Here is a 25,789-nt window from a genome sequence, read left to right on the forward strand (position 1 = left end):
TTATTTTGGGGGGCTCCAACATCACTGCAGATTCTGACTACAGCCATGAAATTAAAAGATGCTTGCTCCTTGGAAGAAAAGCTACGACAAACCTAGACAGTCATGTTAAAAAGCAGAGACGTTACTTTACCAACAGAGGTCCATTTAATCAAAGCTATGGTTTTTCCAGTAGTCGTGTATGGATGTGAGAGTTGGACCATAAGAAAAGCTGAGCTACAAAGAATTGATGTTTTGAACTGTGGTGTTGGGGAAGACTCTTGAGAGTCCCTTGGACTGCAAGATCCAACCAGTCAATCCTAAAGGAAATCAGTCCTGAATATTCATTGGAAGGACTGATGCTGAAGCTGAAACTCTAAAACTTTGGCCACCTGATGGGAAGAACTGACTCATTGGGAAAGACCCAGCATCATGCTGGGAAAGATTGAAGGCAGGAGGAGAGGGGGACAAGAGAGGATGAGATGGTTGAATGGCATCACCAATTTGATGGACATGAGTTTGAGCAAGCTCTGGGAGTTGGTGATGGACAGGGAAGCCTGGCATGCTACAGTCCATGGGGTTGCAAAAGGTCGGACATAACTGAGCCACTGAACGGAACTGAAGAGGCTCTTTAGTTCTTCTTCACTTTCTGTCATTAGATTGGTATCATTGCCATGTCTGAGGTTGTTGATATTTCTCCTGACAATCTTGTCATGTAGATCATGCTCTAAAGCAGTAAAGTAGTGGAAAAAAAAGATGATCCTATGAAAATAATGAGGCTTTTGACAGAAGGACTATACTATTATAAGTATCTTGAGAAGAAGAAAAGTCTAAGTAAAGTTCATGGGCTGACAGAGAAGCAGAAATAGATCATAGTAAAACTTTTAAAAAGGAGAAAGAAACACATGTGAGCTCTTTCCCAGCTGGAACCATGGAGGGTGCAGGAGAGAAGAAAAAGAAGGTTCCTGCTGTGCCAGAAACCTTAAGAAAAAGCGAAAGAATTTCGCAGAGCTTAAGATCAAGCGCCTGAGAAAGAAGTTTGCCCAAAAGATGCTCCGACAGGCAAGGAGGAAGCTTATCTATGAAAAAGCTAAGCACAAGGAACACAGGCAGATGTACAGAACTGAAATTCGAGTGGCTAGGATGGCACAAAAAGCTGGCAACTTCTGTGAACCTGCGGAACCCAAACTGGCATTTGTCATCAGGATCAGAGGTATCAACGGTGTGAGCCCAAAGGTTCTAAAGGTGCTGCAGCTCCTTCGCCTCCGGCAGATCTTCTGTGGCACCTTTGTGAAGCTCTACAAGGCATCAATTAACATGCTGAGAATTGTGGAGCCATACATTGCATGGGGGTACCCAAATCTGAAGTCTGTAAATGAATTGATCTACAAGCGTCGTTATGGCAAAATCAACAAAAAGCGAATTGCCCTGACAGACAATGCATTGATTGCTCGATCTCTTGGGAAATACGGAATCATCTGCATGGAGGATCTGATTCATGAGATCTATACCATTGGAAAACGTTTCAAAGAAGCAAACAACTTCCTGTCGCCCTTTAAATTGTCTTCTCCACGAAGTGGAATGAAGAAAAAGACCACCCATTTTGTAGAAGGTGGAGATGCTGGCAACAGGGAACACCAGATCAACAGGCCTATTAGAAGGATGAACTAAGGTATCTACCAGGATTATTTTTGTAATCTGGTCCGTTAATAAACGATTGAAACAAATTGAAAAAAAAAAAAGAAACACATGTGAAAAGAGGTCCCAGCTACTGCTGATAAAACGTTTTCAAGAACTGAACAGGGAGGACATAAAACCAGTAGACTGTTAGAAAAAGTAAATAACACTGATCTAGTTATAAATAGGAAATACAAAGAAATTTGAAACTAAAGAAAAGGATTTTTATATAAAAAGAATAGATCAGGGAATTCCCTGGCAATCCAGTGGTTAGTACTCAGCACTTTCATTGCTGGGTCCCCAGGTTTGATCCCTGGTCAGCAGTCCATAGGGGTCACAAAGAGTCAGACACGACTGAACACACACATGCACACACACGCACTGAGATCCTGCAAGCTGCATGGTGTAGCCAAAACATTGTTTTAAATAAAGAATAATAAAAGAACTCCTAGAACAAAACAATAATAAATTTTAAGTAACTGTATAGAAAGCACTGAAAATCTATGTTTGAGGGGCAAATCGTCTTTTTGTAGAGACTCAGAGAACAGTGGGGAAAAGTAAATGGTAAAATGATAAATGGTAACTGGTAAAATGAACATTTGAAAAAAGAATTAAGAATCACTGAACAACTCTGAAGAAGGAATCAAAGCATTCTACCAAAATAATAATATTTAAATGATCGTATTCTAAAAATAAATTTTTAAATTTTAGGGGAAGTTATTTCGAACATAAAAAATAGCTCTGGGTTTTATAACATTTATGCTTCCACAAACTCAAAGAAACTGGGGGATAGCACTGGATCTGGTTCCTGGCTGCAGTGGTGTTCTCAGAAAAAGATTCTTATAAAAACTTAATGACATACAGGGGCTTCCCTAGCGGTTCAGCAGCAAAGAATCTGCCTGCAGTGCAGGAGTCGGGGTTCAGTCCCTGTTCAGGAAGATTCCCCTAGAGGAGGGCATGGCAGCCCACTCCAGTATTCTTGCCTGGAGAATTCCATGGACCAAGGAGCCTGGCGGGGCTACAGTTCTTAGGGTTGTAAAGAGTTGGACACAGCTGAAGTGACTTAGCACACACAATGACATATAGAATATTAGCAGTTAAAAACTCAAAATATTTTCACATCCGAATAAAGATAAATAACACACTGGAGAAGGGAGATTTGAAAATTTACAAATACCAGTGCCAGTCTATGGGAATGGACTGTTCAAATTATAAGAAAAAGTAGGGGAACTATAACAAAAAGTAGGGAATAAGTGACTGAAAAAGGCAGAAAATAGCAAATTCTAGGAACTGAGATCAGTTAAGAAATAAGGTAAAAGGTTGAATAGAGAAAAAATATATTTAAAAATTTTAATAAATTTTTTGATCATAGAGACAACATTATTTTAACACATTTAGGCAATATTAAATGTCAAGAAAATCTTCCCTTATAGAATGGCTAATTACATGTTAGAATTTGGTCTGTTTTCTTCTGGGAGTATATTGGGAGTTAGGAAAGAGATGTGTGTCCGTAAACACTATTGGGATTATATAGTGTGTGCTGCTTTTGATCTAATATTTAATAGCATGAACTGTCTTTGAAATTATTATTAATAACTGCATGAGGAAATTCTAATGTATGGATATACCATAAATTATTGGGTTGGCCAAAAGCCCAAATTAAGTTTTTGGCCAACTGATACTCTTATGAAAAATTGAACAATGTAGGTAAAGCAAAAGTCCTCTGAAACACTCTCAAAGCATTCCTGTAGATTGCTGTAGCAGTCAGATTGGTGATAAGTATTAACATATATGCTTGCTTTGTCAGAAATAGGTACTTTTGTTTCATGACCTTTTTTTCTTTTACAAATTATATATTCATTTAGTAAATCAATAAGCATTTATTGAGCACCTGCTATATCCCAGGCATTGGTCTAGGTACTAAAGTAGTATCTTGTAGAACAAAATAACCAAAATCCCTGTCCTCATAGAGCGTGTATTCTAGTGAGAAAGCCCAACATTAAGCAAGATAAAGAAGTAAAATATAAAATATGTTTGTTAAGTGCTAAGAAGAGAAAGGATAATATGAAATGCAAGAGATGAGAGCATTTGCAATTTTAAAGATGGTGGCCAGGGAAGGCCTCGCTGAAAAGGCACATTTTGAGTCAAGATTTGAAGAAAGTGACTGAGTGAGCTTACCTCTGTGAGTATCTGGGAGAAGCCCTTTCTAGGCACATTAATAACACATGCAAGGGACCTGAGATCCATGTCTCAAAGACATTGAGGAGAATATTGTGGCTGAAGCCAAGTGAACAAGAAGAGTGACAGGAAATGAGTAGTGGGGCTGCAGATTCTGGGGCCTCATTAGTAAGAACTTTGGTAAGTCATTTGAAGGATGTTGAGCAGAAGAGTGGAACAGTCCGGTTTACATTTGAGCAGAATTATTGGTCTGCCATATTGAGAATAGATTTCAAGGGGTCAAGGGCTGGGGAGACCGTTTAGGCCATTGCTGTTCTGTGGTACATAGTGTTCTACAGCGTGGGTTCTTTCTCCACTAACAGTACGTCTTAGAGATGTTTTCATGTCTGTATCTAGAGTTCTACTTTATTCCTTTTACCTGCCTCATATTTTTCCTTAGAATGGATGATACTGTCTTAATCATTTTTTGATTGATAGACATTTCAGTAGTTTCCATTGATTTACTATTACAAACTATGCTATAATGAAAATCATTGTGTATGCTTCTTTATGTACATATAGATATCAAGAGGTAGAATTATCAAATGTAATGATAAATCCTGTTGGTATTTTAATTGGTACTACACATATTTTAGTTTATTTGATGGGAAATTGATAGCATTAAGTCTTTACATCTAGAAACATGATACATCTTTCTCAGAGTGTTGTAAGTTTTTTTTCACATAGGTATTATACTTACTTGAAATATGTCAAAGTTTATTAATTTTCATATATTAAATTTGTTTGATCCTCAGGTGTTTCTTTTATTTCCTCTAGTGACTTCTTACTGCTAGTTTTGAAAGACATTGTGTTGCAGAGACCAACTCTTCAAGTTATTCTGATGAGTGCAACCTTAAACGCTGAGCTCTTTTCAGAATATTTTAATTCCTGCCCAGTTATCACTATACCAGGTGATTAAAATGCATCATTAAATAAGTATTGTCCTAATAAGCAAATACAATTATTTTAAAGTTCATTTGAGATATAAATGAATAAGTATTTATACCTCCTTCTAGAGAAGATAGATTTGTTTATAACAAAATCATAACCATATAATGAAATTAATAAAGAGGTAATGTTATATTCATTTGCTGTGAGATTTTAATTTATATGTGCTTTAAAAAAAAGTCTAGGTGATTGGATTGCTAGCATTCTGTTGTGTTTAATATCAAAATGTGAATTTATAATGGTAATCTGTCATAAAGAGGAAAGCTGTATCTGTGTATGGCATATTTGTTCACTGATGAATTCTGCTAAACTTCTGCATGCTGCCCACCCTGGGAGTAAGTGAAGCTGGGTGGTCTGTGTCTTCTTTGGTGCTTTCAGTCTCATTGTGGGATTAATTTATCACCTTGGGCTTTTGGCTTATCCTTCTGCAGTTGATGGCTAAAGGAACAATTTGGAAACACTGAAAATAGTACTACTTGTTCTCATTATAGAGGATATCAACAGTAGATTTAAAGATGAAGTTATATTCTTGATCTAGAATACAATTTTTGACTATTATAAGGTCCCCTGTGAGAAAGGAGGTAGGGGACGAAAAGGTAAGAGGTAAAAAACATCTTATTAGCAAATGATCATTTCTCCAACTATATACTTGTTTTATTTGTTAACGGGAATCTACTCCTGCCAATTTTTATCATCAGAAGCGTTTTTGGATACTTTTAAGACCACAGAGCAAATAGTACCTTATTGTGCCAGCCTTCATTTTAGGAGAATTTTACATATACAAACAATTTCAAGATAGTTGAATGGGTATTCTGAGACAGACTTGTTCTGTCTTCTTGTTTTTGTAGGTCGTACATTTCCTGTTGATCAGTTTTTTCTGGAAGATGCAATTGCTGTGACAAGGTAAGGAAGATATTATTTATTAAGGTTTGATGAAAGTCCTTGAAAACAAAATCACTATTTTACCTCATTGTGCCCAGATACTGATAAATGTGTTATTTTTTCTTCTAATTTTTCAATTTGAGCATTTTGCTTTCTCCTTTCAGCAGATATTTACTATTCAAATTGTTTGACTTCACAGGCACTATATTATGTATTCAGTTCAGTTCAGTCACTCAGTCATGTCTGACTCTTTGTGACCCCATGAATCGCAGCACGCCAGGCCTCCCTGTCCATCACCAACTCCCGGAGCTTACACAAACTCATGTCCATCAAGTCGGTGATGCATAATTATATATTTGTGTTAGCTGTTATTATCATTCTACCTTCAAGGAGTTTGCAGTACATGTGGATGTTAAGATGTCTGTTTAAGTTTGGTACTGTATAGAAGATGGTAATGTCTGTTGGATACCAGCTGATTGCTGCTTTTTGAAAAACCTTGCTTTCTCTGCCTACTCCTTGACATTAAGATTCCCAGAGTTTTGTTCTTGCACTGTTTCTTCTCAGACTTACGTGATTTCAGCTGTTGGTGCTGTGCCAAGAACTCCCAGATCAGTGTCTTCATTCCTAACCTCTGAACTCCAGAATGAAAACACCTGTCACATCTGACACCTTACACGCAACCAGAATTTTTTTCCTTCTCTCTGCTCTTTCTGTTTCTTATAAGCCCCCTCCTAATTCTTTGTTTATTTAATGATGCAGTATTCTCAGGCTAACAACCCTAGATCAGTGGTTCTCAAACTTCCTAGTGCAATAATCATACTTAGGGAGCTCATTAAAGTTGTGTTGTGGGCTGTATCCCATTTCCACTGAATGTGAACCTCTGCAGAAATCATCCTTCACCTAGTTTCCCTGTCTTTTTTCCCTCACTTTTCCAAACTCACTACCCCCAAAATTATCTTAAAGCAGAGCCAAAAGCATTCCACTGTGTTCTCCACCAGCAGTAGGGCATGATGGAATCCTAGACTGGTGGAAGAATATCCCGTGAACTGGGCAGCAGCAGAGCAACATTGTGCTGAATGCGATGTGAAACAGGTCACTGTTGTCATTCCTCACCAACAGGCCCACATCCACATCCGCACGTTCCCTTGTTGTCCTTGCTCAGGTATGTGTTGCAGGATGGCAGCCCATATGCCCGCTCCATGAAACAGATGTCAAAGGAGAAGCTCAAGGCCAGGCGCAGCAGAACCGCGTTTGAGGAGGTGGAGGAGGACCTGCGTCTCTCCCTGCACCTCCAGGATCAGGATTCTGTCAAAGATGCGGTACCAGATCAGCAGTTAGATTTTAAACAGCTCCTTGCCCGCTATCAAGGTAATGTGCTTCCTGGGGGAATTTTACAGTTATGCCAAAGATAACCAGAAAAAGAAAAATGTAGCTCTTGTTTCATAGTTATCTTGTCTTTAATTCATCAGAATAATAGAAAAATAACAGTTCCAATACATATTAAAGTCATTATTATTTATATTTACCAGTGGGTTTTTTCTGATTATGAAAGAAATGTGTTCATTATAGAAAAATGAGGAGATGGTAAACCATAAATTATATTCTTGAGTATTTTGTAACTTTGTATTTTGATGTGATTTCAAACTTAAAAAGTTTGCTGAACTGCAATGAACTCTCCTATATCTTTTACCCTGATTCATCAGTTATTAACATTTGGCCTCATTTGCTCTGTGTTCATGTACATGTATTTTTCCTGAATGTTTTGGGGGTAAATTGCAGATATGATGTTCCTTAACCCCTAATATTTCAGTATATATTTTCTAGGAACAAGGACATCCTCTTGCATAACAATAGGACATGGGAATTCCCTGGCAGTCCAGTGGTTAGGACTTAGCAGAACCGCTTCCAGGGCCAGATTCAATCACTGGTCCTGGTTCTATGCCTGGTCAGGGAACTAAGATCCTGCAAGCCTTGCGGTACAGCCAAAAGAAAAACCCCACAGCAATAGGACATGATCAAAATGAAAACATTTAACACAATACAGTACTTCTGTTTAATCCATAATTCATATTCTCACTTTGTCAGTTATTTCAATAATGTCCTTTATTGCTGTTTTTTAAATGGTACAGTATCCAACCCAGGATTACATACTGCATTCAGTCATCATGTGTCTTTAGTTTCTTTTGATCTGGAAAAATTTGCCAGCCTTTATTTTTCTTTTATGTTTTAAAGAGTTTGGGCCAAGTATTTTGTACAATGTCCCTTCATTTGGATTTGTCCAATGTTGCCTGATGGTTAATTTTAGGTTACATGTTTTTGGTTAGAAAACCACAGAAATCATGTTGAACCTTGTTCTCAGCGCATCCCATCAGGAGCATGTGATGCTGGCTTGTCTCGTTATTGGCAGTGTTAACTTTGACCAACTGGTTAAGATGATGCCTGTGTTTCTTCTTTGTGTAGTTATTTATTCCCTTGGTAGTTTGATGAGTCAGTTGTGGAGAAAGATTTGAAACTATTTAAATATCCTCAAAATTTCACCTACTAGTTTTAGCATTATTCAGTGGGCCTGGAAAGTGACCTAAAATGGGCCTAAAAAATCTTTTTTTAGGGTTCACCCTGTGCTGAGTGCTTTTACCTGTGTTGTGAGGCGCTCTCTCCTCCCATGCTGGATCCCACCCAACTTTTGTTCCTAGATAGCCTTCCATATGTTCAGCTGGGCTGAATCCATAGAAATCCTAAGATGACTACTTTTGCTTTCTTTTTAAAGCCTAGACAGGTCTCAGCTGCTTTTCCTGTTCTCTTTTTCCTGGATTGCCACCCCAACTCCTCTTGGTCCTTCCAAAAAAACAAAAAACAAAAACTGTTTACCTTTCAAGGTGTAAGGGTCTCAGATCCTTGCTACTTCCGTAGCAGAAAAGGCAAATAAGTTTTCCTTTTCCTCCTTCCACCAGAGACTCAGTCCTGCATGGGAAATGGTGATCATAAAGGAACTAGGGCATTAGCCATTTGTTCTGCTGTTCAGGAAGATACACATAGCTCCCAAACATTTCACTTCATCTTCCCAACATCTTGGGAAGCAAGGTTAAGAGTATAGACTTGTATCTTACAGACCTGGACTTAACTCCCCAGGCTGTCATAAAACCAGTTAGATGCAAGTTCTTCATCCTCTCTATTGCTAGTTGCCTTATCTATAAAATGTGGTTATTTAGGAGATTAAATAAGACAATACAAATCAACAGCATAGTGCCCGGTCAGTTAGTGCAGATTTGTGATTCTGATGAGAATGTCTGACTCACATGTTTGTGTTCTTTCTGTACTTCAGACCAGCTGACAATTCCCATTTCCTTATTCTGTTAAATGAGTTAACAGGAATCTATTTGGTTTCTCTTTTGAAATTCCAGAGTTTTCTTTAAGAATTATGACTGGATCTAAGTCAGAGTCCTTCTAATGTCCAGCGTAGGGATACAGAAGTTCAAAAAGTGCCTCTGAGAAATCTTTTCTAAGGATCTGAGGTCGGGGAACCTGGCTCTGCTGCTGTTTTCTGTGTGATGCTGGGCGGATCTCTTAGCTTCTCTTAGTCTCCTTCTCCCTCTGAAACAATGACTTCTATCTAGTTGATCTCAGTGCTTTCTTTCACCTTTCAGAAAATTAAATGTTGGTCCCAACTCAATTTTTAAAACTTTTGCTAGTTGAAAGAGAATAATAAGTCTTTTAAAATATATAATTGATTAGTAAGCCCTGCTGAACTTTTTTTTTTAATTTAAAAAAAATGTTTGTTTCCCTTTTTCTTTCAGATAACTGGTTCTCCTTTTGGAAAAGTCTGGCTATTTGGAATCTTGGCAAATAAAAATGATTCCTGCTCTGCCTTCCACACTATCCACATCTTTGCTTGTGTAGCCTGTTTCTTCCTTTGTTTGATTTTTTATCGACATACGGTTCACTGTTAGAACAGCATTGTTTAAAAATGGCTTTTGCCTTTCCTCAAGCTTTTCCGCAAAATGTAGGACGCTTCCCTTCCTTGATACCAGCTACAGTTATTTTGCTGTGGTTAGATTCTGTTTCAGGTGATGGGTCATTAGAAAGACCTACAGGAAAGGGCAGCTATCTTTGGAGAGTTAGTCTCCCCCAGTTTATGCGGTTCATTTGTTTTGTTGTAATTGCTACATGTAAACTCTTAGTTATGGCATGTGGGGTGTAGTTTCCTGACCAGGGATGGAACCCAGGCTCATGCATTTGGGAGCGCAGAGTCTTAGCCACTGGACCACAAGGGAAGTCCCTGCTGTTTGTTTTTAAAAGGAACTGAGGCTTATAGTACAACATAAGGAACTATGTCTTTTACTGGGATTCATATGAATCAGAAGGAGATTGTAGACCCTTAACCTGAGGGTCTGTGAGTAGACTTCAGGGGTGTTGGTGAAGCCATTAAAATCACATGTATTTTTCAAGGAAGATTCGTAACTTTTGTGATTTTCTCAAAGGAATCTAAACGTTAGAAAAGTCACTGTTATAAAAATGATGCTAAAAGCTGTGGTCTCTGTACTTTGATTTTTAGTTACTGTTAACTGGACTTTTGTCTGATATGACTCACGACTTGATTAAATCTGGAAGGGTTTTCTGAAATACATTTGACTTTGAATCTTGTTTCTAGAACTTAAACTGTCAATAGATGTATGACAGATAAAAGGGGAAGGAAGGAAGACAGTGAAAAGTTGCCTCTCTGGCCCTTTGAAGCAGGGCCAGGAGCCTGCTCTTCAGGTCACTTTCAGGCAAAAAAGTGCTTCTAGTGAGCCTGTACTTGCTGAGAGACTGAAGGAAAAAAGTTCATTTCAGTGCATTCACTGTGAACATCTGTGTTATTAAATCAAAATACACTTAGTTCCCAGGCATATTTTCTTCAATAAGGTATAAAACTATTAATATCTTTATTATTTTTACCTTTCTTGCAGGAGTTAGCAAATCAGTCATCAAAACAATGTCCATTATGGACTTTGAAAAGGTTAATCTTGAATTAATCGAGGCCTTGTTAGAGTGGATTGTGGATGGAAAGCACTCCTACCCTCCAGGTAACTGCTGCTTGTCTTCACTTAAGTGTGAACCGGCCAAGGGCAGGGACCCTCCTTCCTGAGACAGTGGGGTTTGTGGGGACAACCTGTCTTCCTGGAGCCCTCACCCCAGTTTTCTTCACCTTTCCATCCCCAGTTGTTGTAAAGTTCTTTATTAGGTTTTTCAGGGGGAAATTTTACCTTTTACCCACTTGAATAAAAGGACATTAACAATACAAAGTCCAAAAAGAAGAAGGCTGAAAAGAAGGCCTAGGTGTATACATATTCATCACTCATTTGCCTCTTTGCGTGCCTGGTCAATTGCTCAGTCATGTCTGACTCTTTGCAACCTCTGAACTGAAGCCCACCAGGCTCCTCTGTCTGTGGAATTTTCCTGGCAAGAATACTGGAGTGGGTTGCCATTTCCTCCTCCAGGGCATCTTCCCAACCAGGGATCGAACCCACATCTCTTGCATCTCCTTCATTGGCAGGCAGATTCTTTACCACTGCACCATCTGGGAGTCCCTGGCTAAATGGGAATCTAGTAATGAGTGTTTGAGTCACAGGAAGACGCGACAGTTGGAGACCACAGGACAAGGGGTCAGGAGAACAGACTTTGGCGAATCTGTTAAGCTTCCCTGTTGTCTGCTCTGTAACCTTGGATGATAAAAGCCCTTATCTTTTCTATGCCTCAGGCTCCTTGTGGTAAAACAAAGACAATAGTAAATCCTCTATTTTGAGGATTAAAAGAAACCATATCTAAAACACTTAGCACAGTGCCTGGTATATAAATAATGCCCCGTAGCTACTGCCCCTAACAGTGTTAAAATCATGCTAGTCTATTTATCATTGTTATTATTATGACTGTTATTACTCCTCCTCCTCCTATTAATAACACAGGGCAATCCCTACTGTAGCCTTGCTCACTGTCATCTTAGTGGCCTTCTTACCTCATTTGTAGCCCCTCATCCCCAGGTTGAATGAATCCCCAGATCTCATAACTGGATCTTTGACATTAGTCAGGTTTCCATCGAATGTCTTCTCTTCAGAGAAGTCTTCTCTGACCACCCCTATCTGTTGTCTCTCCCCTCACTCTTTCATAATACCCGAAAATGGGTTTCATTTTTATTATAGTACTTTTAACACTATCCAAAATTGTAGTTCTACTTACTAATGGTCTCCTTTAGTAGAGTATAAACTCTTTAAGAATGAAGAAGGATTTCTTAATTCTGTCCTAGGGTCTGAGGGATGTTCCTAAGGCCCAGAACAGTACCAGGAATATTTAGGTATGGAATAAATATTTGTTGCATAAATAGCTGCAGCCATTGTTGAGTGATAATTAAGTGGAATCATAGATCAGAAAATTTTATTATGTACTCATTACACAGTGCTTACTGACTGCCCTCTTCTGCCTAGATTTTAATCATTATGTGGTATTTTCTAAAGAAACATGAAACACACAGAATTATTGAAGTGCCTTGTTTCTCACTCCTTGGCAAATAGCCAGTGTTGGTTAATGCATTATCACTGGATTAAATATCTTATTTCACCCCAAAGGAAAAGACTATTATTGAAAAAATTAAAGTATAGCAGTCAAAAAGAAATGTTGGAAAGCTACCTGAATTCAAAGTAAAGTTGCTGTAGTGATTAGGCAGTTGGTGACATATTTGTGAATATTAAAGATAACCTTGATACTGATGGCCAAGCCATGAGTGCAGAGCAGATCAAAGGCACATAGAAATATACAGTTTTTTCCCATTCCATATAGATTATTTTACCACTCTTAAATTTTGTGTTACTTTAATAGAGTGAAGCATGGGGTATGTAATGGAAAGAGCATAGGTCTGGTACCAGAAACCCCATATTTGTGTTTGCACACCCTTCCTATTAAGCTCTGTTACCCAACCATGTGACTCAGTCACCTTAAGGGTACTAATACTCTTCTTAACAGGTGGTTATTAGGATCAAATGGAGATAATCCATATGAACATTGTTTGTAAACTATGAAGTATTAGAATGAACACTGAAAGATGTCTTTTTTCCTCACTTCAGAGTTCAATTTTTGTAATAATTTAGTTTCCTTATTTATTTTGTGGGGAGAATAAGCATGATAAATAATTGTTCATGAGTTCCTTGTGGGCAGATCTTTGTTTTACCTTCCATTGTACCTAGGACAGAGCTGAACAAGGTACCCAATATTTGTGAGATTAAAGGAGGGGCAATTGAAGAGTGTCATTTTCCTCTCTGAATGAAGCACAAAAGGTGTCTATTGCTGAGTGACTGCTCTTGACACAGAAATACACTATAATCAGTTACCACTGTTTATTATCTTTAATGTAAAATTTTAAAACCCATAAGCCATTATTATGGCATGGTTAGTTTCTGTATGGCCTCTTCAACACATATCTGAATTTAGATTACCAGATTGGTTGGCCAGTTATAGCTCCTTTTTCTCATTTCCAGTGAAATGTTTATGGATTTTCCTTAGTAATGTAGAGAAGAGTCTTCCTGTCTTATAAGATTAGAAGGATAACTCTGTCTATAGAAAGAGAATGTCAGAGCCAGTACATTGAAGAAGTATGTTTAACGAGCTTTACTAATGATTCTTATATAATGTAAGGTATTATATTTTTCTATATGTCATTTTTTTCTGTTTTAGAAAGATACAATACCTCATCCATTTTTTAGTTATTAAGTCAGAAAACATATTTTAAAAGTTTGTTTTCCACTTAATTCCCTGGGGACTTTACAAAGATATGGGAGTAGGAAACAGCAACCCACTCTATTACTCTGGCCTAGAAAATTCCATGGACAGAGGAGCCTGGCAGGCTACAGTCCCTGGGGTCACAAGAGTCAGACACGACTGAGTGACTTTCACTTTACAAAGAAGAGAAAATTGATGGTGAAAAACTCTCAGATTATTACATTTTTCATTTAAAATTATAATCTATAATAGTTTTTTCTTTTTTGCATCTATCAGATTGATTCTTTTTATACGTTGTTGTTCAGTCACTAAGTTGTGTCTGGCTCTTTGCAACCCCATGGACTGCAGCAAGCCAGGCTTCCCTGTCCTTCACTATATTTTGGAGTTTGCTCAGGTTCATGTCCATTGAGTCTGTGATGCTATCTAACCATCTCATCCTCTGTTGTCCCCTTCTCCTTTTGCCTTCAGTATTTCCCAGCATCAGGTTCTTTTCCAGTGAGTTGGCTCTTCTCATCAGGTGGCCAAATTATTGGAGTTTCAGTTTTAGCATCAGTCCTTCCAGTCAATGTTCAGGGCTGATTTCCTTTAGGACTGACTGGTTGGATCTCCTTGCAGTCCAAGGGACTCTCGAGAGTCTTCTCCAGCACCACAGTTCAAAAGTATCAATTCTTCAGGGCTCAGCCTTTTTTATGGTCCAACTCTTTTTATATACCCAGGTGCTATACTTGTATTTTTACCGGGACTAGCAGAAATCAAAATGCTATATGAACAGCTCCAGTCTAATTCTCTTTTCAACAATAGACGTAGTAATCGGTAAGTAATTGCTTTTTATATTCTTAATCATCTGTTGCAGTTATATGTGAAAATGAATTACCAGAAAGATCTCTTTGACTATCATCACCCTCTTTAGACCCTGGTGTCACTCCTCAAGAATATGTTTGTTTATGCCAGCTGGGAATAGACAAAGCAGTTTGTTCCAGGCAGTCAACTCATATCTCTATTCCATTATAGAAAAATGTTTCTCTTCACTTAGCATAGTATCTCAGCAAAATTGCATGTACAGTTAACCCTGGAACAATATGGGTTTCAACTACACGGGTCCATTTATACATGGATTTTTTTGTCAGTGGTAGATACTGTAGTACTGCATGACGTATAGTTGGTTAAATCCACGGATGCAGAACCACAGGTACAGAGGAACCACGTAACAAAGGACTGATTATAAATTATATGTGGGTTTTTGACTGCACAAAGGATTGGCTCTCCCTAATCCCTGGATTGTTCAATGGTCATCTGCTATTTCAGTTGCCAGATACCAGGGATTAAAGAAGCCAGTGTTAATAATAACAAAGAAATGCTACCATTTTGAGAAAAAATGATTTTCAGTGGTTCCCCTTCCAATAGCAGAAGACACTGGGTATATCTTTATACCCAAGGGGACGACTACTTGACAGATGAACACCCCCTAGAAATAGAAGAATGAAGTTTCTTAGCATACATGACTGTCTCTGTCTCTCTCTGGAATTAAGCGCAGGGAAAAAAAAAAAATTCTTGTTTGGTTAGTGTGCGCTGGGCTTGGGTTACTTGTAGAATATCAACTATTTATTCTTCTTAACTACTTACTACTGAATTACACTCCAGTGTTTCCCAAGTTGATGCAAGGTTTTTAGTTCATAGAACTCAGTAAGTACTTTGGAAGGGTTAGGAAAAGCCTTTTCACTTGGAAGACATGGATCTTGAGGACAGGTTGTAGAGAAGCTGCTCGTTTGGGAGTCATATTGCTTTAATAGAAATCCACCCATTATAACCTGATTTCAGTGTTTTGTGTGAGAACTCTCAATATGTTTTTGTTTTTATTTTTTTAGATGTGTTATTCACCCACTTCATTCTTCTTTATCCAGTGAAGAGCAGCAGGCTGTGTTTGTAAAACCTCCTACAGGTGTAACTAAGATTATAATTTCCACCAACATTGCTGAGACATCCATAACCATTGATGATGTTGTCTATGTCATCGATTCTGGGAAAATGAAAGAAAAGAGGTATCCTCTTTCGGTGATGTAAAAGAGGGGCTAAAGATGCCTCAATTGGACCAACACAGCTGTTAAAGGCTAATGCTATTAAGCTATGTAGATTACTGTTTGAAAAAATTTATGCAAACTCTGTAGATATATGCGTGTTTCTATAGCTAGGGCCATGAATCTTACATTCCCCCCAAAGAGAGGTGAAACTTTAAAATTTTACCATAGAAATAATTATTTTTCTTTTTTCATTCATATGCTTTACATGTACTTGAATGAAAAAGAATTGGTATGGGAGGTGATGGATATATTAATTACCAGAAGATTGGTAATCATTTCATGAAGTGTGCATATATCAAAACGTCCCATTGTAGCCCTTAAATATATATAATTTTTATTTATCAAAAATAAATGAAAAATAATTTTTTTTTAAGTTGAATAAAAAAACTGAATGTGGTACATACTAAAGAAGCTATTTTAATTAACACTTAGCACTCAACTATCCCAGAACACGCGGGACACTGTCCTTCAACAGAAGTAGAGCGGTTCATCTGATCTGCCCATGCCAATTAAAATCTTGGCCACATTTTTATAAAGTAACTCCTTTTTACCTTTTCCTTTACTTTATAGATATGATGCCAGCAAAGGGATGGAAAGTTTAGAGGATACTTTTGTCTCTCAAGCCAATGCCCTGCAAAGAAAAGGTCGAGCAGGTCGTGTAGCGTCTGGGGTTTGCTTCCATTTGTTCACCAGCCATCACTTCAATCACCAACTTCTAAAGCAGCAGCTACCAGAAATACAGAGAGTGCCGTTGGAACAGCTCTGTCTGAGGTACACGTTGGTCCTCGTGTCCTGCTTCCGAAAGGCCCCCGTTTCCCACCTTACGTTCCATGTTTTCTTTTTTTTAGTACGAGATGTTTTGCTAAACATGCACTTGGATGAACTCATTCATTTGCAAAGAGCTCTTCAGTGTTGCCTTTACCATATTGCTTCATGTTAAGATCTCTTGCATTGCAGAGGGTGGCCTTAAAATAGAGCTTAAGAATAACACTTATAAGTCAAGAAAGTAATCTAACTTACCAAGAAATTTCTGCTAGGGCAGCACCAATATTAAATCATCACAGGGTAAAATCTGCACCATCATTATCAATTAGAACAAAGTGAACAAAAGCAACTTGAAACACCATTATTTACCTGGTGAACAAACAAGAACAAATATCATAAAATAGAATGTAGTGAATGAATGAGTAAACTCGATGTTACTGAAGCTGGAAAACCTTTGGTTCAGCCTTTCTGAAAATTTTCATAGCATTCTATAAGAACTCTAAAGCTATCCATGCCCTTTGACCGAGTCATTATTTTGAGGGAGAATGCCCATAGTATGTTACCCCAAAGGGAAAAAAGTTGCTTGTACAAAGATATTATGCTCTTCTTTTATCCAACTGGTGTATTTTGAGGTCCCTGTTACATTAGTAAAAATGTAAAGGAATTATAAGTGAAATGAACTTTTCACATATTAAATTTTTCTCTTTTGAAAATTACCTAAATTCATAATTTAAAAACAGCTTTTCAAGAGCTGCCACAGGCAGGACACAATGTGCATTAATTTCACAAACAATTACTGTGCAGTTTCAGACGTGGGAAGGAGTAGGTGGGTCATTTCAATGTTATTTTGTGATTTGAATCCACTGTTACAGAGGGAAGTATTTTGGAAGTTTATAGAGAGAAATATATTCTGAATCTCATTAAATTTCAGAACCTGAAAGTGTTTCTGCAGTTTATTGCTAGGAGAAGTACAAGACATAAGAGGGTTTTTTTTTTTTTTAATTTATTTAAACTGGCATTGTTTGGTTTATAAAAGCATATATTTGGGAAATTATAAATTATTTTCATTCATGGCAGAAGCTTACTTCTTTGTGTCATCCCACCAGAAATAAAATTGACAAACTGTTTTGTTTTCTTCTTTCAGAATTAAAATTTTAGAGATGTTTAGCACTCACAATCTCCAGTCTGTGTTCTCTCGGCTCATTGAACCCCCGCACACTGATTCTCTTCGTGCCTCAAAAATACGATTACGAGACCTGGGAGCATTAACTCCAGACGAAACACTGACCCCTCTGGGGTATCACTTGGCCTCGCTGCCTGTAGATGTGAGAATCGGCAAACTAATGCTGTTTGGGTCCATCTTCCGATGTTTGGATCCTGCTCTCACCATTGCTGCCAGTTTAGCTTTTAAGTCTCCTTTTGTAAGTAAACAGCATTCATCTCAGCTGGAGTCCATAAGTGTCTAAGGGAACCGTGGGGGTGTTTCAGGGTTATGTGAACTTCTTAAAATTTTTCTTCTGAGTGTATTCTATGTGACTCTTTCAAGGCACCGTGTCTAAAACTTTTATCAGATCTTCAAAGAAATCCATGCCCCAAGTAGATTAAGAACTAGAGATCCAGCTTATTTAAATCATCTAAATATGCTTTTTCTGTATCTCCTTTACTTGCCCATTATAGTAAAATTAAAAAATAAAAGTGTCCCTGCATGATTTTAAAAACAATAAATACATTGGATTACAATTTTATCAGCTTTATTGAAATATAATTCACCCATTTAAAGTGCACTGTAGTTTTTAGCATTGTGCAGTCATCACCCTAGTCAGTTTTACAATGTTTTTATCACTTCATAAAAAAGCTTATTTGTCACTCTCCTATTTCCCTCCAATCTCCCCATCTCCTCCATCCCCAGGCAACCACCAGCTGGCTTTCTGTGTTCATAGATTTGCCTCTTACTGGACATCTCATATTAATGAAACAGTATAATACTTCTTCACTTAGCATAATGAATTTAAGATTCATCTATGTTATAGCATGTATCAGTACTCCATTCCTTTTATGGCCAAGTAATATTCCTTTGTGTGGGCGTGCCACATTTCGTTTATCCATGCAGCACTTGAAGGACATTTGGGATTGTTTCCACCTTTGGCTATAAACTTCCATGTACAAGTTTTATGTGAACATATGTTTTCATTTGTCTTAGGTGTAAGACCTAGGAGTAAAATAATTTGGTCAAATACTAGCTGTTTATTTAACTTTCTGAGGAACTTCTAGACTCTTCTAGAGTAGCTGTATTTTACACTTCACCAGCATATTATCAGGATTGTAATTTCTCCACATCCTTACTAACATTATTATCTGACTTTTTTCTTTTAACTATCCTACATGCTGTGAATTTGTGCTCTTTGATCTGTATTTCTTTAATGGCTAATGGTATTAAACACATTTTCATTTTCTTCTTGTCCATTTGTATATCTGACAAGAAATGTCTATTCAGATAGTTTGCCCATTTTTTAATTGGGTTATTTGTCCTTTTATTATTGAATTCTAAGCATTCTTTATATATTCTGGATATAAGTTCCTTAACAGATATGTGATGTGCAAATGTTTTCTCCTGTACTGTGGTTTGCCTTTTTCACTTTCTTGATCTGTTCTTTGAAATACAAAAGTTTTTATTTTTATGAATTCCAGTTTATTTAGTTTTTTGTTGCTCAAACTGTTGCTATAATGGTTAAAAATTCATTGCCAAATCCAGAGTAATGAAAATGTATCTGTATATTTTTTTCCTAAAAGTTCTGTAGTTTTAGCTCTTACATTATGGTTTTTGCTCCATTTTGAGTTAGCTTTTGTATATAATGTGAAGTAAGAGTCCAGCTTCATTCTTCTGCATGTGACTATCCAGTTGTCCCATCACCATTTGTTAAAAAGGCTATTCTTTCCCCATTGGATGGTCTTTGCATCTTGTAAAAAATCAATTAACCATAAATACATGGTTTTATTTCTGAATTCTCAATTCTATTCCATTGAATTATATGTCTACTTATGCCAGTTTCACACTATCTTGATTCAAAATACAAAACTCGAATAGTTTTGTAGTAAGTTTTGAAATCAGGAAGTATGAGTCCTCCAACTTTGTTCTTTGTTAGTGTTTTGAGGATTTTTACATCATATTTATGAGAGATGCTGGTCTGTAGTATTCCTTCCTTGTGATGTCTTTATCTGGCTTTGCTGTCAGAGTAATACTGGCCACATAATAATTTGGGAAGTGTTCTTGCCAACTGTTTTTTTTTTTGGAAGATTTTGTGAGGAATTAATACTTTAAATGTTTGGTATAATTCAGTGGTGAAGTCACCTGGGCTTTTCTTTGTGGTTAGTTTTTTTAATAATTCAGCTTCTTCACTTGTTACAGGTGTATTCAGATTATCTGTTTCTTTTTGAGTCATTTGCATTTTTCTAGGAATTTGTCCATTTCAGCTAAATTACCTAACTTATTAATATACATTCATAGTATTTTATAGTCCTTTTTATTTCTGAGAGCTTGGTAGTAATGTCCCTCTTCATTTCTGATTCTAGTAATTTGAGCCTTCTCTCTTTTTTTCTTGATCAGCTTGCCTAAAGGTTTGTCAATTTTGTTGATCTTTTCAGAGAACTGGCTTTTGCTTTCATTGATTTTTCCCTACTGTTTTTCCTGTTCTCTATTTTACTACTTTCTGTGATTTATTTTCTTCTATTTGTTTCAGTTTTAGTTCATTTCCCAGTGTCTTAAAGTGAAAGGTTAGGTTATTGATTTGAGATCTTTCTTCTTTTTTAATATAGACATATACAGCTATAAATTTTCTTCTACGGACGGCTTTAGCTGCATCCCATAAGTTTTGGTATGTTGTGTCTTCATTTTCATTCATTTCAAGTATTTTCTAATTTCCCTTTCCAGTTCTTCTATGACTCATTGGTTATTTAGGCATGTGTTGTTTAATGTCCATGCATCTATGAGTTTCCCAATTTTTTCCTGTTATTGACTTCTAATTTCATTCTGTTGTGATCAGAGAATATACTTTTTATTATTTTAGTCCTTTAAAACTTATTATGACCTTTGTTTTACGGCTAAGCATATGCTCTATCCTGGAAAGTATCCCATGTAGACTTGAGAATGAATATTCAGCTGTTATTGGGGAGAGTGTCACTCTGCCTTTATTTTCACCAGGGCTTATCTCAGATAGATAGGGGAATAGATAGATGTAATAATTTTCTTCAGTTTTAATGTTATACTTCATGGAATTGTAAACTCACAGATCTACAAAAAGACCTTAGTCCAGCCCCTTCATTTAACAACAGATAACAAAACCAAGGACCAGACTAGGTGATGGAGCTTACTCAGCAACATACGGTCAGTATTGATGTGAGCAAGACCTCCAGTGTCTATTCTCACATAATCTAAATAACCTCTCATTGGCTGTTTTCTTTTACTGGAATATAGAAATTGTTCATTAGAAATACTGGTGTCACCCTTAGCCAAAACTGAACACCCGTCCTTTGCTGGGTTCTGTAAGCCTAATGTTAATTCCCAAATGTAATCCTTTCCCCACTAGCCTTCCTAAAACAGAAGAAATTTTATTTTCAAGTAGAAATAAATAAAATTTTAATATTATTGTGTTGGCTATAAAGGTGTGCAGATACACAAATTTAGAAAGAAGCACCATAGTTCGTTTAGAATGACTTTCAGTGTGATACTAGGGCCTCAGTGTAATATGCTGGTATCTTTAGTATTAATACATGTGTACCTTGTATTGATACATGTGTATATTATAGTGAAAGAAGGCAGTGAAAATTAGGTTCTCAGTTAATGTCACTAATTTCTAGGGAAAAGGAGAACCTGTATTTTTAAGAGGATGAATTATGGGTATAGAAATAGGGGAGACTTAAGTATAAAAGATGAAAAAGAGTCTGTAAAATGAAGACATCACAGTTAACAGAATCTTGGATTTTAGATGTAGCTTTTAGAATGAGTAGCTCTTTGACATCTTGCCACTAGGAAGTAAAAGACCCAATAGAGGTTATTTTGAGTGGGCAGACGGACTCACACAGACAATAAGGACTGTTGGCTTGGCACTTAACCACCATAATTACTTTTAACCAGTCACCCACTTTGTACTCTGACCCACACGACGCACTTCCCAAGCACCTGACTTCAGTGGTAGCAAAGTGCCACTTGAAACCTTGGATAAAATGTGTCCTTCAAACCTGGCTTTCTTCCTTTAGGTATCTCCCTGGGATAAAAAAGAGGAAGCTAACCAGAAAAAGCTAGAATTTGCATTTGCAAACAGTGATTATCTGGCCCTTCTACGAGCATATAAGGTAAGTATATAAGCTAATAGCTGAGGTTTATTACCAGAGTTGGCACTAAAGACAGAATAACATTTTGATTTTCTTCAAAATTTAGGGATGGCAACTAAGTATGAAAGAAGGTATGCGTGCAAGTTATAATTACTGCAGACAAAACTTCTTGTCAGGAAGAGTTCTTCAGGTGAGTTGTTTCTGTGGAAATTTGTTTTCATTCATTTACTGTAGTAGTGCACCAGAGGGAGCTGCATCTTGCTTGTCCTACCTGGACATTGAAAATATTATTTTTGGAATATGCTTGGCTTCACCAGCTGTGTAAAACAGACTCCTGAACTATGACATCAGGCCTTCTGTGCTGAACCTTTCAATTCACCCGTTTTTCCTTTTCTCAGTGAATCTGTGTTTAACTTACATGGAGGCTATGGGAATGTAGCCATTCTGAAGATTACTGCTTACTAGAAGTCACTTTTTTCAGTGATTTTACCAAACATCCTTAACCTGGATCCATAACCCTCTGAAATTGTTTGCAAAGTCACGCCCTTACACATATGTGCACTATCCTGGACAAAGAGAACATAGCTTTCATCAAGTCTGAAGGGATCTATGACCATCCCCAAGCCCCTTACCTTCTCCCTAAAACCGAAGAACAAATAGTGAACCAGATTTTCTTTATTAATTCTTCTGTCCATCAGAGGCTACTATGTCAATAACGAGTACATGAGAAAGGTTTATTATCTTCTGTGTAATAATAGACAGGGCTCTGTCTTCTGTTGTGACAATATTTTGGGCCCCTTTCCATAGTAGCATGAAAATCCAGAATAATAACGGTGTATGTATTTATAGAGCCTCCATTTCACTCAAATTTTGAGGGTAGGGAGGTGGAAGGACTTTCTTTCCATATTAGATGATGTTTTGGAATAGAACACAAAACTAATGTTCATACCTGACAACTAGTTACCTCTCTACCCCATAAGAACTGTCAGAGCAGACATTTTATGTTTTCTTCAGTTCTAGAAGAGTACTTAGAACATAGTTGATGCCTGGTAAAATTCATTGAATGCATGAATGAATGAGTTTGTTTATTGACAGTGAAGTAAGAGACCTCAAAACCATCCCAGTATTTGCCTTCCTCCTTCTCTGTCTTTAGGTATACTACAAAGAGACATTTGGAGAAGACAGAGGCTCTGGCTTTAATCTAAGTATAACAAAAGCAGTGATTTTCAATCATGGCCACACATTAGATTCACCTGAGGCTGTATTTAGATTTTTCAGTGATCTATGAGGTTCATCCATTACCTCTTTTCACTACATTCCAGCTTAGAGTATAGAATTAGTTTAATAAGATATCAGTGAAAGCTTGTCATGAAATACACATGTACACCCATGGCGGATTCATGTCAATGTATGGCAAAACCAATACAATATCATAAAGTAAAAAAATGAATAAATAAATAAAACTGAAAAAAAAATAAAAAGATTAAAAAAAAAAACCAACTCTGGGATATTTGAATTCCCAGTTGTATTTTTGCCGTGTTATCCATCTGTACTTGAGACAGTCCAAGAAAACACTTAAACTGTCATCAGAGACAGAGTACCATCGGTTAGCTCTCCATTCCTTTGATTGGCATCATCTGCTTTTGTGTTGTCTGATAGCCAGTATTTGAACAGAAGCCAAAAAGAGGTTTGTGTTTTTCATTCTCACACTTGTGCTCAGCTACAGAACGGGTGTGTAAATCTAAACCACTTAATAGTATTCCTATTCCCAGGGGAAAATGCGAGCCAGCAAGTCCACAGGGTAAGAGAAAGGGAAGGTTTCTGAGGTGGGTATTCTGCATCCATTGAGAGAGAATGCCAACCACTTTAAGCTCAGAGAAGGCACTATAAGGACCCCAGCAGAAAGGAAGTAGGAGAAATGAACAGGGTCACAGCACCTTGAGTTAGGGTTCCAAACACAGTAAACTACATTTCTGGCTGTCCTAAGCGTTGCCAGAAAAAATCAGACCTGTGCAAAATCCAATTAATTTTTTTTTAAAACATAATTTACAATTAAATGATCTTTGGATTTTCTGAAATTTGTGAATTTCTGTGTAACAGTTTTACTCTGTCTGCTGGTTTGTATACATGAAAACTGCCCTTCTGGGAATGAACAGACAAGATATTCTTCATACTTGCCTGGTAAACCCATGAGTCCACTGTCCACTGAAGTAATTCATTTTTGTAGTCATTCTTGCCTTTAATGTGTCAGTGTCTCTGCTTAAAGACTTTCTCCACTTGTTTCAGGAAATGGCAAGCCTGAAACGACAGTTCACTGAACTGTTATCGGACATAGGCTTTGTTAAGGAGGGACTCCGAGCAAGGGAAATTGAGAAAAGGGCCCAAGGAGGAGGAGATGGTATATTGGATGCCACAGGAGAAGAGGTAAAATGTATGCAGTTAGCTCTTATTTCTCTTTAATGATCATATACTTAATCTATTACCCGAGGAATACCCGTAGGCCTTCTTCACTTAAGCCCTAGGAGCAATAGGTTAGTGGCATTCTTGATTTTCTTCTTTCCACAAATGTCAACTAACACTCATAAAAACAAGGGTTTTTCTGCTGCTTGTTGCTTCTGCTGTTTTTTATTTACATTTATTTTTGGTGAGTCCATCAGAGATAGAGCAGACTTTCCAATAATGTCTTCTTAATCAGACCAGCCTTTTTCAAACCAAGGATAGTTTTATATTTAACTATAGGAAGAACAATTCAAGATGAACCTGATGTCACTCTCAGTGCAGTTAATACTTTCTGGAAATTGTGAACATCTCACAAACCAGAATCTTTCTCTCCACTGATCCTTAGGAACACTGTCTTTATAACTGCTTTGCAGAGATCTTGAAAGTAATTGTGGGCTTCTTGGAATGGATCCTGTGTGAATGTAGTCCATTTTTCAGATGCTTTTAAGATAGAAGTCAAAAGAAATACAATAGTAAATTCCAAGGCACAGACAGAAATAGCCACATTATTTATAAGATTAACGCTGTATTTCTCTCACAGGCAAACTCAAACGCTGAGAACCCCAAGTTGATATCAGCAATGCTGTGTGCTGCTCTGTATCCGAATGTAGTGCAGGTAACAGAATGTTTTCCTGGTCCTCCCACTTCTTGTTTGTTGGATTTGTAGCCAAGAGACATGTTAAGACACTCACATTAATCATCTAAAGATACACACACACACAGCCTTTTAAACTTAGTTTATATTTTCAATCCTTCAATTCCCCAAATGTGTTTAGATATAGAATCTTCAAGAACACATTCATTATATAAAAGAAGGTGCCTTTTTAATCCTTCTGACATGACATTCCAGAAATCAAAATGGGCATAAATGTCACTGTCAGCCAGTCTGTGCATAACTAACCTAGGCTTAGGTCGAAATTTGATTCTGCTACAACTCCCATTATGCCGTCTACTCTGGACTAAAATTAGATAAGAACAAAATCAAGTCAGTGCTTTGCCATGGGACATCTGTGATCTCTTCTGGAAACCATTCCTGAATGGACTGTTGGACTTTTATTTGAGGTTTGATTATTTCGTCCCTGTCAAACTTAGAATGTGAATTTGTTAGAGTACTGAAGCACGTCTCATTTAACTTTTTGTTACATACTCAGTTGATATCTGTCGATTTATTTATGGCTTAGTTTTGCTTAGTGCTTGCATGCTTTTGAAACCATTTGCAACTTCTCCAAATGATTTTTTTAAAGTAAAAGCGATGGAGACAATTAAAACATCAGGGGTGGATGGGATGAATAAGCAGAACACAGAAGATTTTTAGGGCAGTAAAAATACTGTGCATGATACCATAATGATAGATACGTATCACACTTGTCCAAACCCTTGGAATATACAACAACAAAAGTGAACCCTAATGTAAACTGTGGACTTTGGGTGATTGTGATTTGACAATTTTTTTTAAATGAATGTTTCTACTCTTGGTAAGAGTATAAATTGATACACCCTTTCTAGATAGCAGTTTTGTTTCTAAGGATTTATTATTAGAAAATAATTGCATATTTATGTAAAGATACAGCTAGGAGAATGTTTGCAATTATAAATAGCACTAGAATGAATGATCTAAAACTCTAATAATAGGGAATTTATTGGTTAAATTATTATATGTCATTACAGTGAGG

General features: G+C 37.1%; 1 protein-coding gene and 1 pseudogene across 4 annotated transcripts in view; both read left to right on the forward strand.

The window, feature by feature from the left end:
• The window catches only part of DHX57 (DExH-box helicase 57), a 59,069-nt gene that overhangs the window by 26,559 nt on the left and 6,721 nt on the right, over window positions 1-25,789 (forward strand). For 3 of the 4 annotated variants that reach the window (XM_043918196.1, XM_043918195.1, XM_043918197.1), the window contains exons 10-21: window positions 4,648-4,781; window positions 5,667-5,721; window positions 6,863-7,068; window positions 10,647-10,763; window positions 14,163-14,259; window positions 15,312-15,485; window positions 16,095-16,295; window positions 17,434-17,710; window positions 21,543-21,638; window positions 21,724-21,807; window positions 23,904-24,041; window positions 24,658-24,732. In XM_043918196.1, the coding sequence (XP_043774131.1) occupies window positions 4,648-4,781; window positions 5,667-5,721; window positions 6,863-7,068; window positions 10,647-10,763; window positions 14,163-14,259; window positions 15,312-15,485; window positions 16,095-16,295; window positions 17,434-17,710; window positions 21,543-21,638; window positions 21,724-21,807; window positions 23,904-24,041; window positions 24,658-24,732 (1,654 nt within the window). The remainder of the gene's footprint in view (window positions 1-4,647; window positions 4,782-5,666; window positions 5,722-6,862; window positions 7,069-10,646; window positions 10,764-14,162; window positions 14,260-15,311; window positions 15,486-16,094; window positions 16,296-17,433; window positions 17,711-21,542; window positions 21,639-21,723; window positions 21,808-23,903; window positions 24,042-24,657; window positions 24,733-25,789) is intronic. The other variant, XM_043918198.1, reaches the window with a different exon arrangement.
• On the forward strand, window positions 562-4,609 carry LOC122703747 (annotated as a pseudogene).

This window comes from Cervus elaphus, chromosome 11 (assembly GCF_910594005.1).
Source record: "Cervus elaphus chromosome 11, mCerEla1.1, whole genome shotgun sequence".
In the NCBI taxonomy this organism is placed as follows: domain Eukaryota; kingdom Metazoa; phylum Chordata; class Mammalia; order Artiodactyla; family Cervidae; genus Cervus; species Cervus elaphus.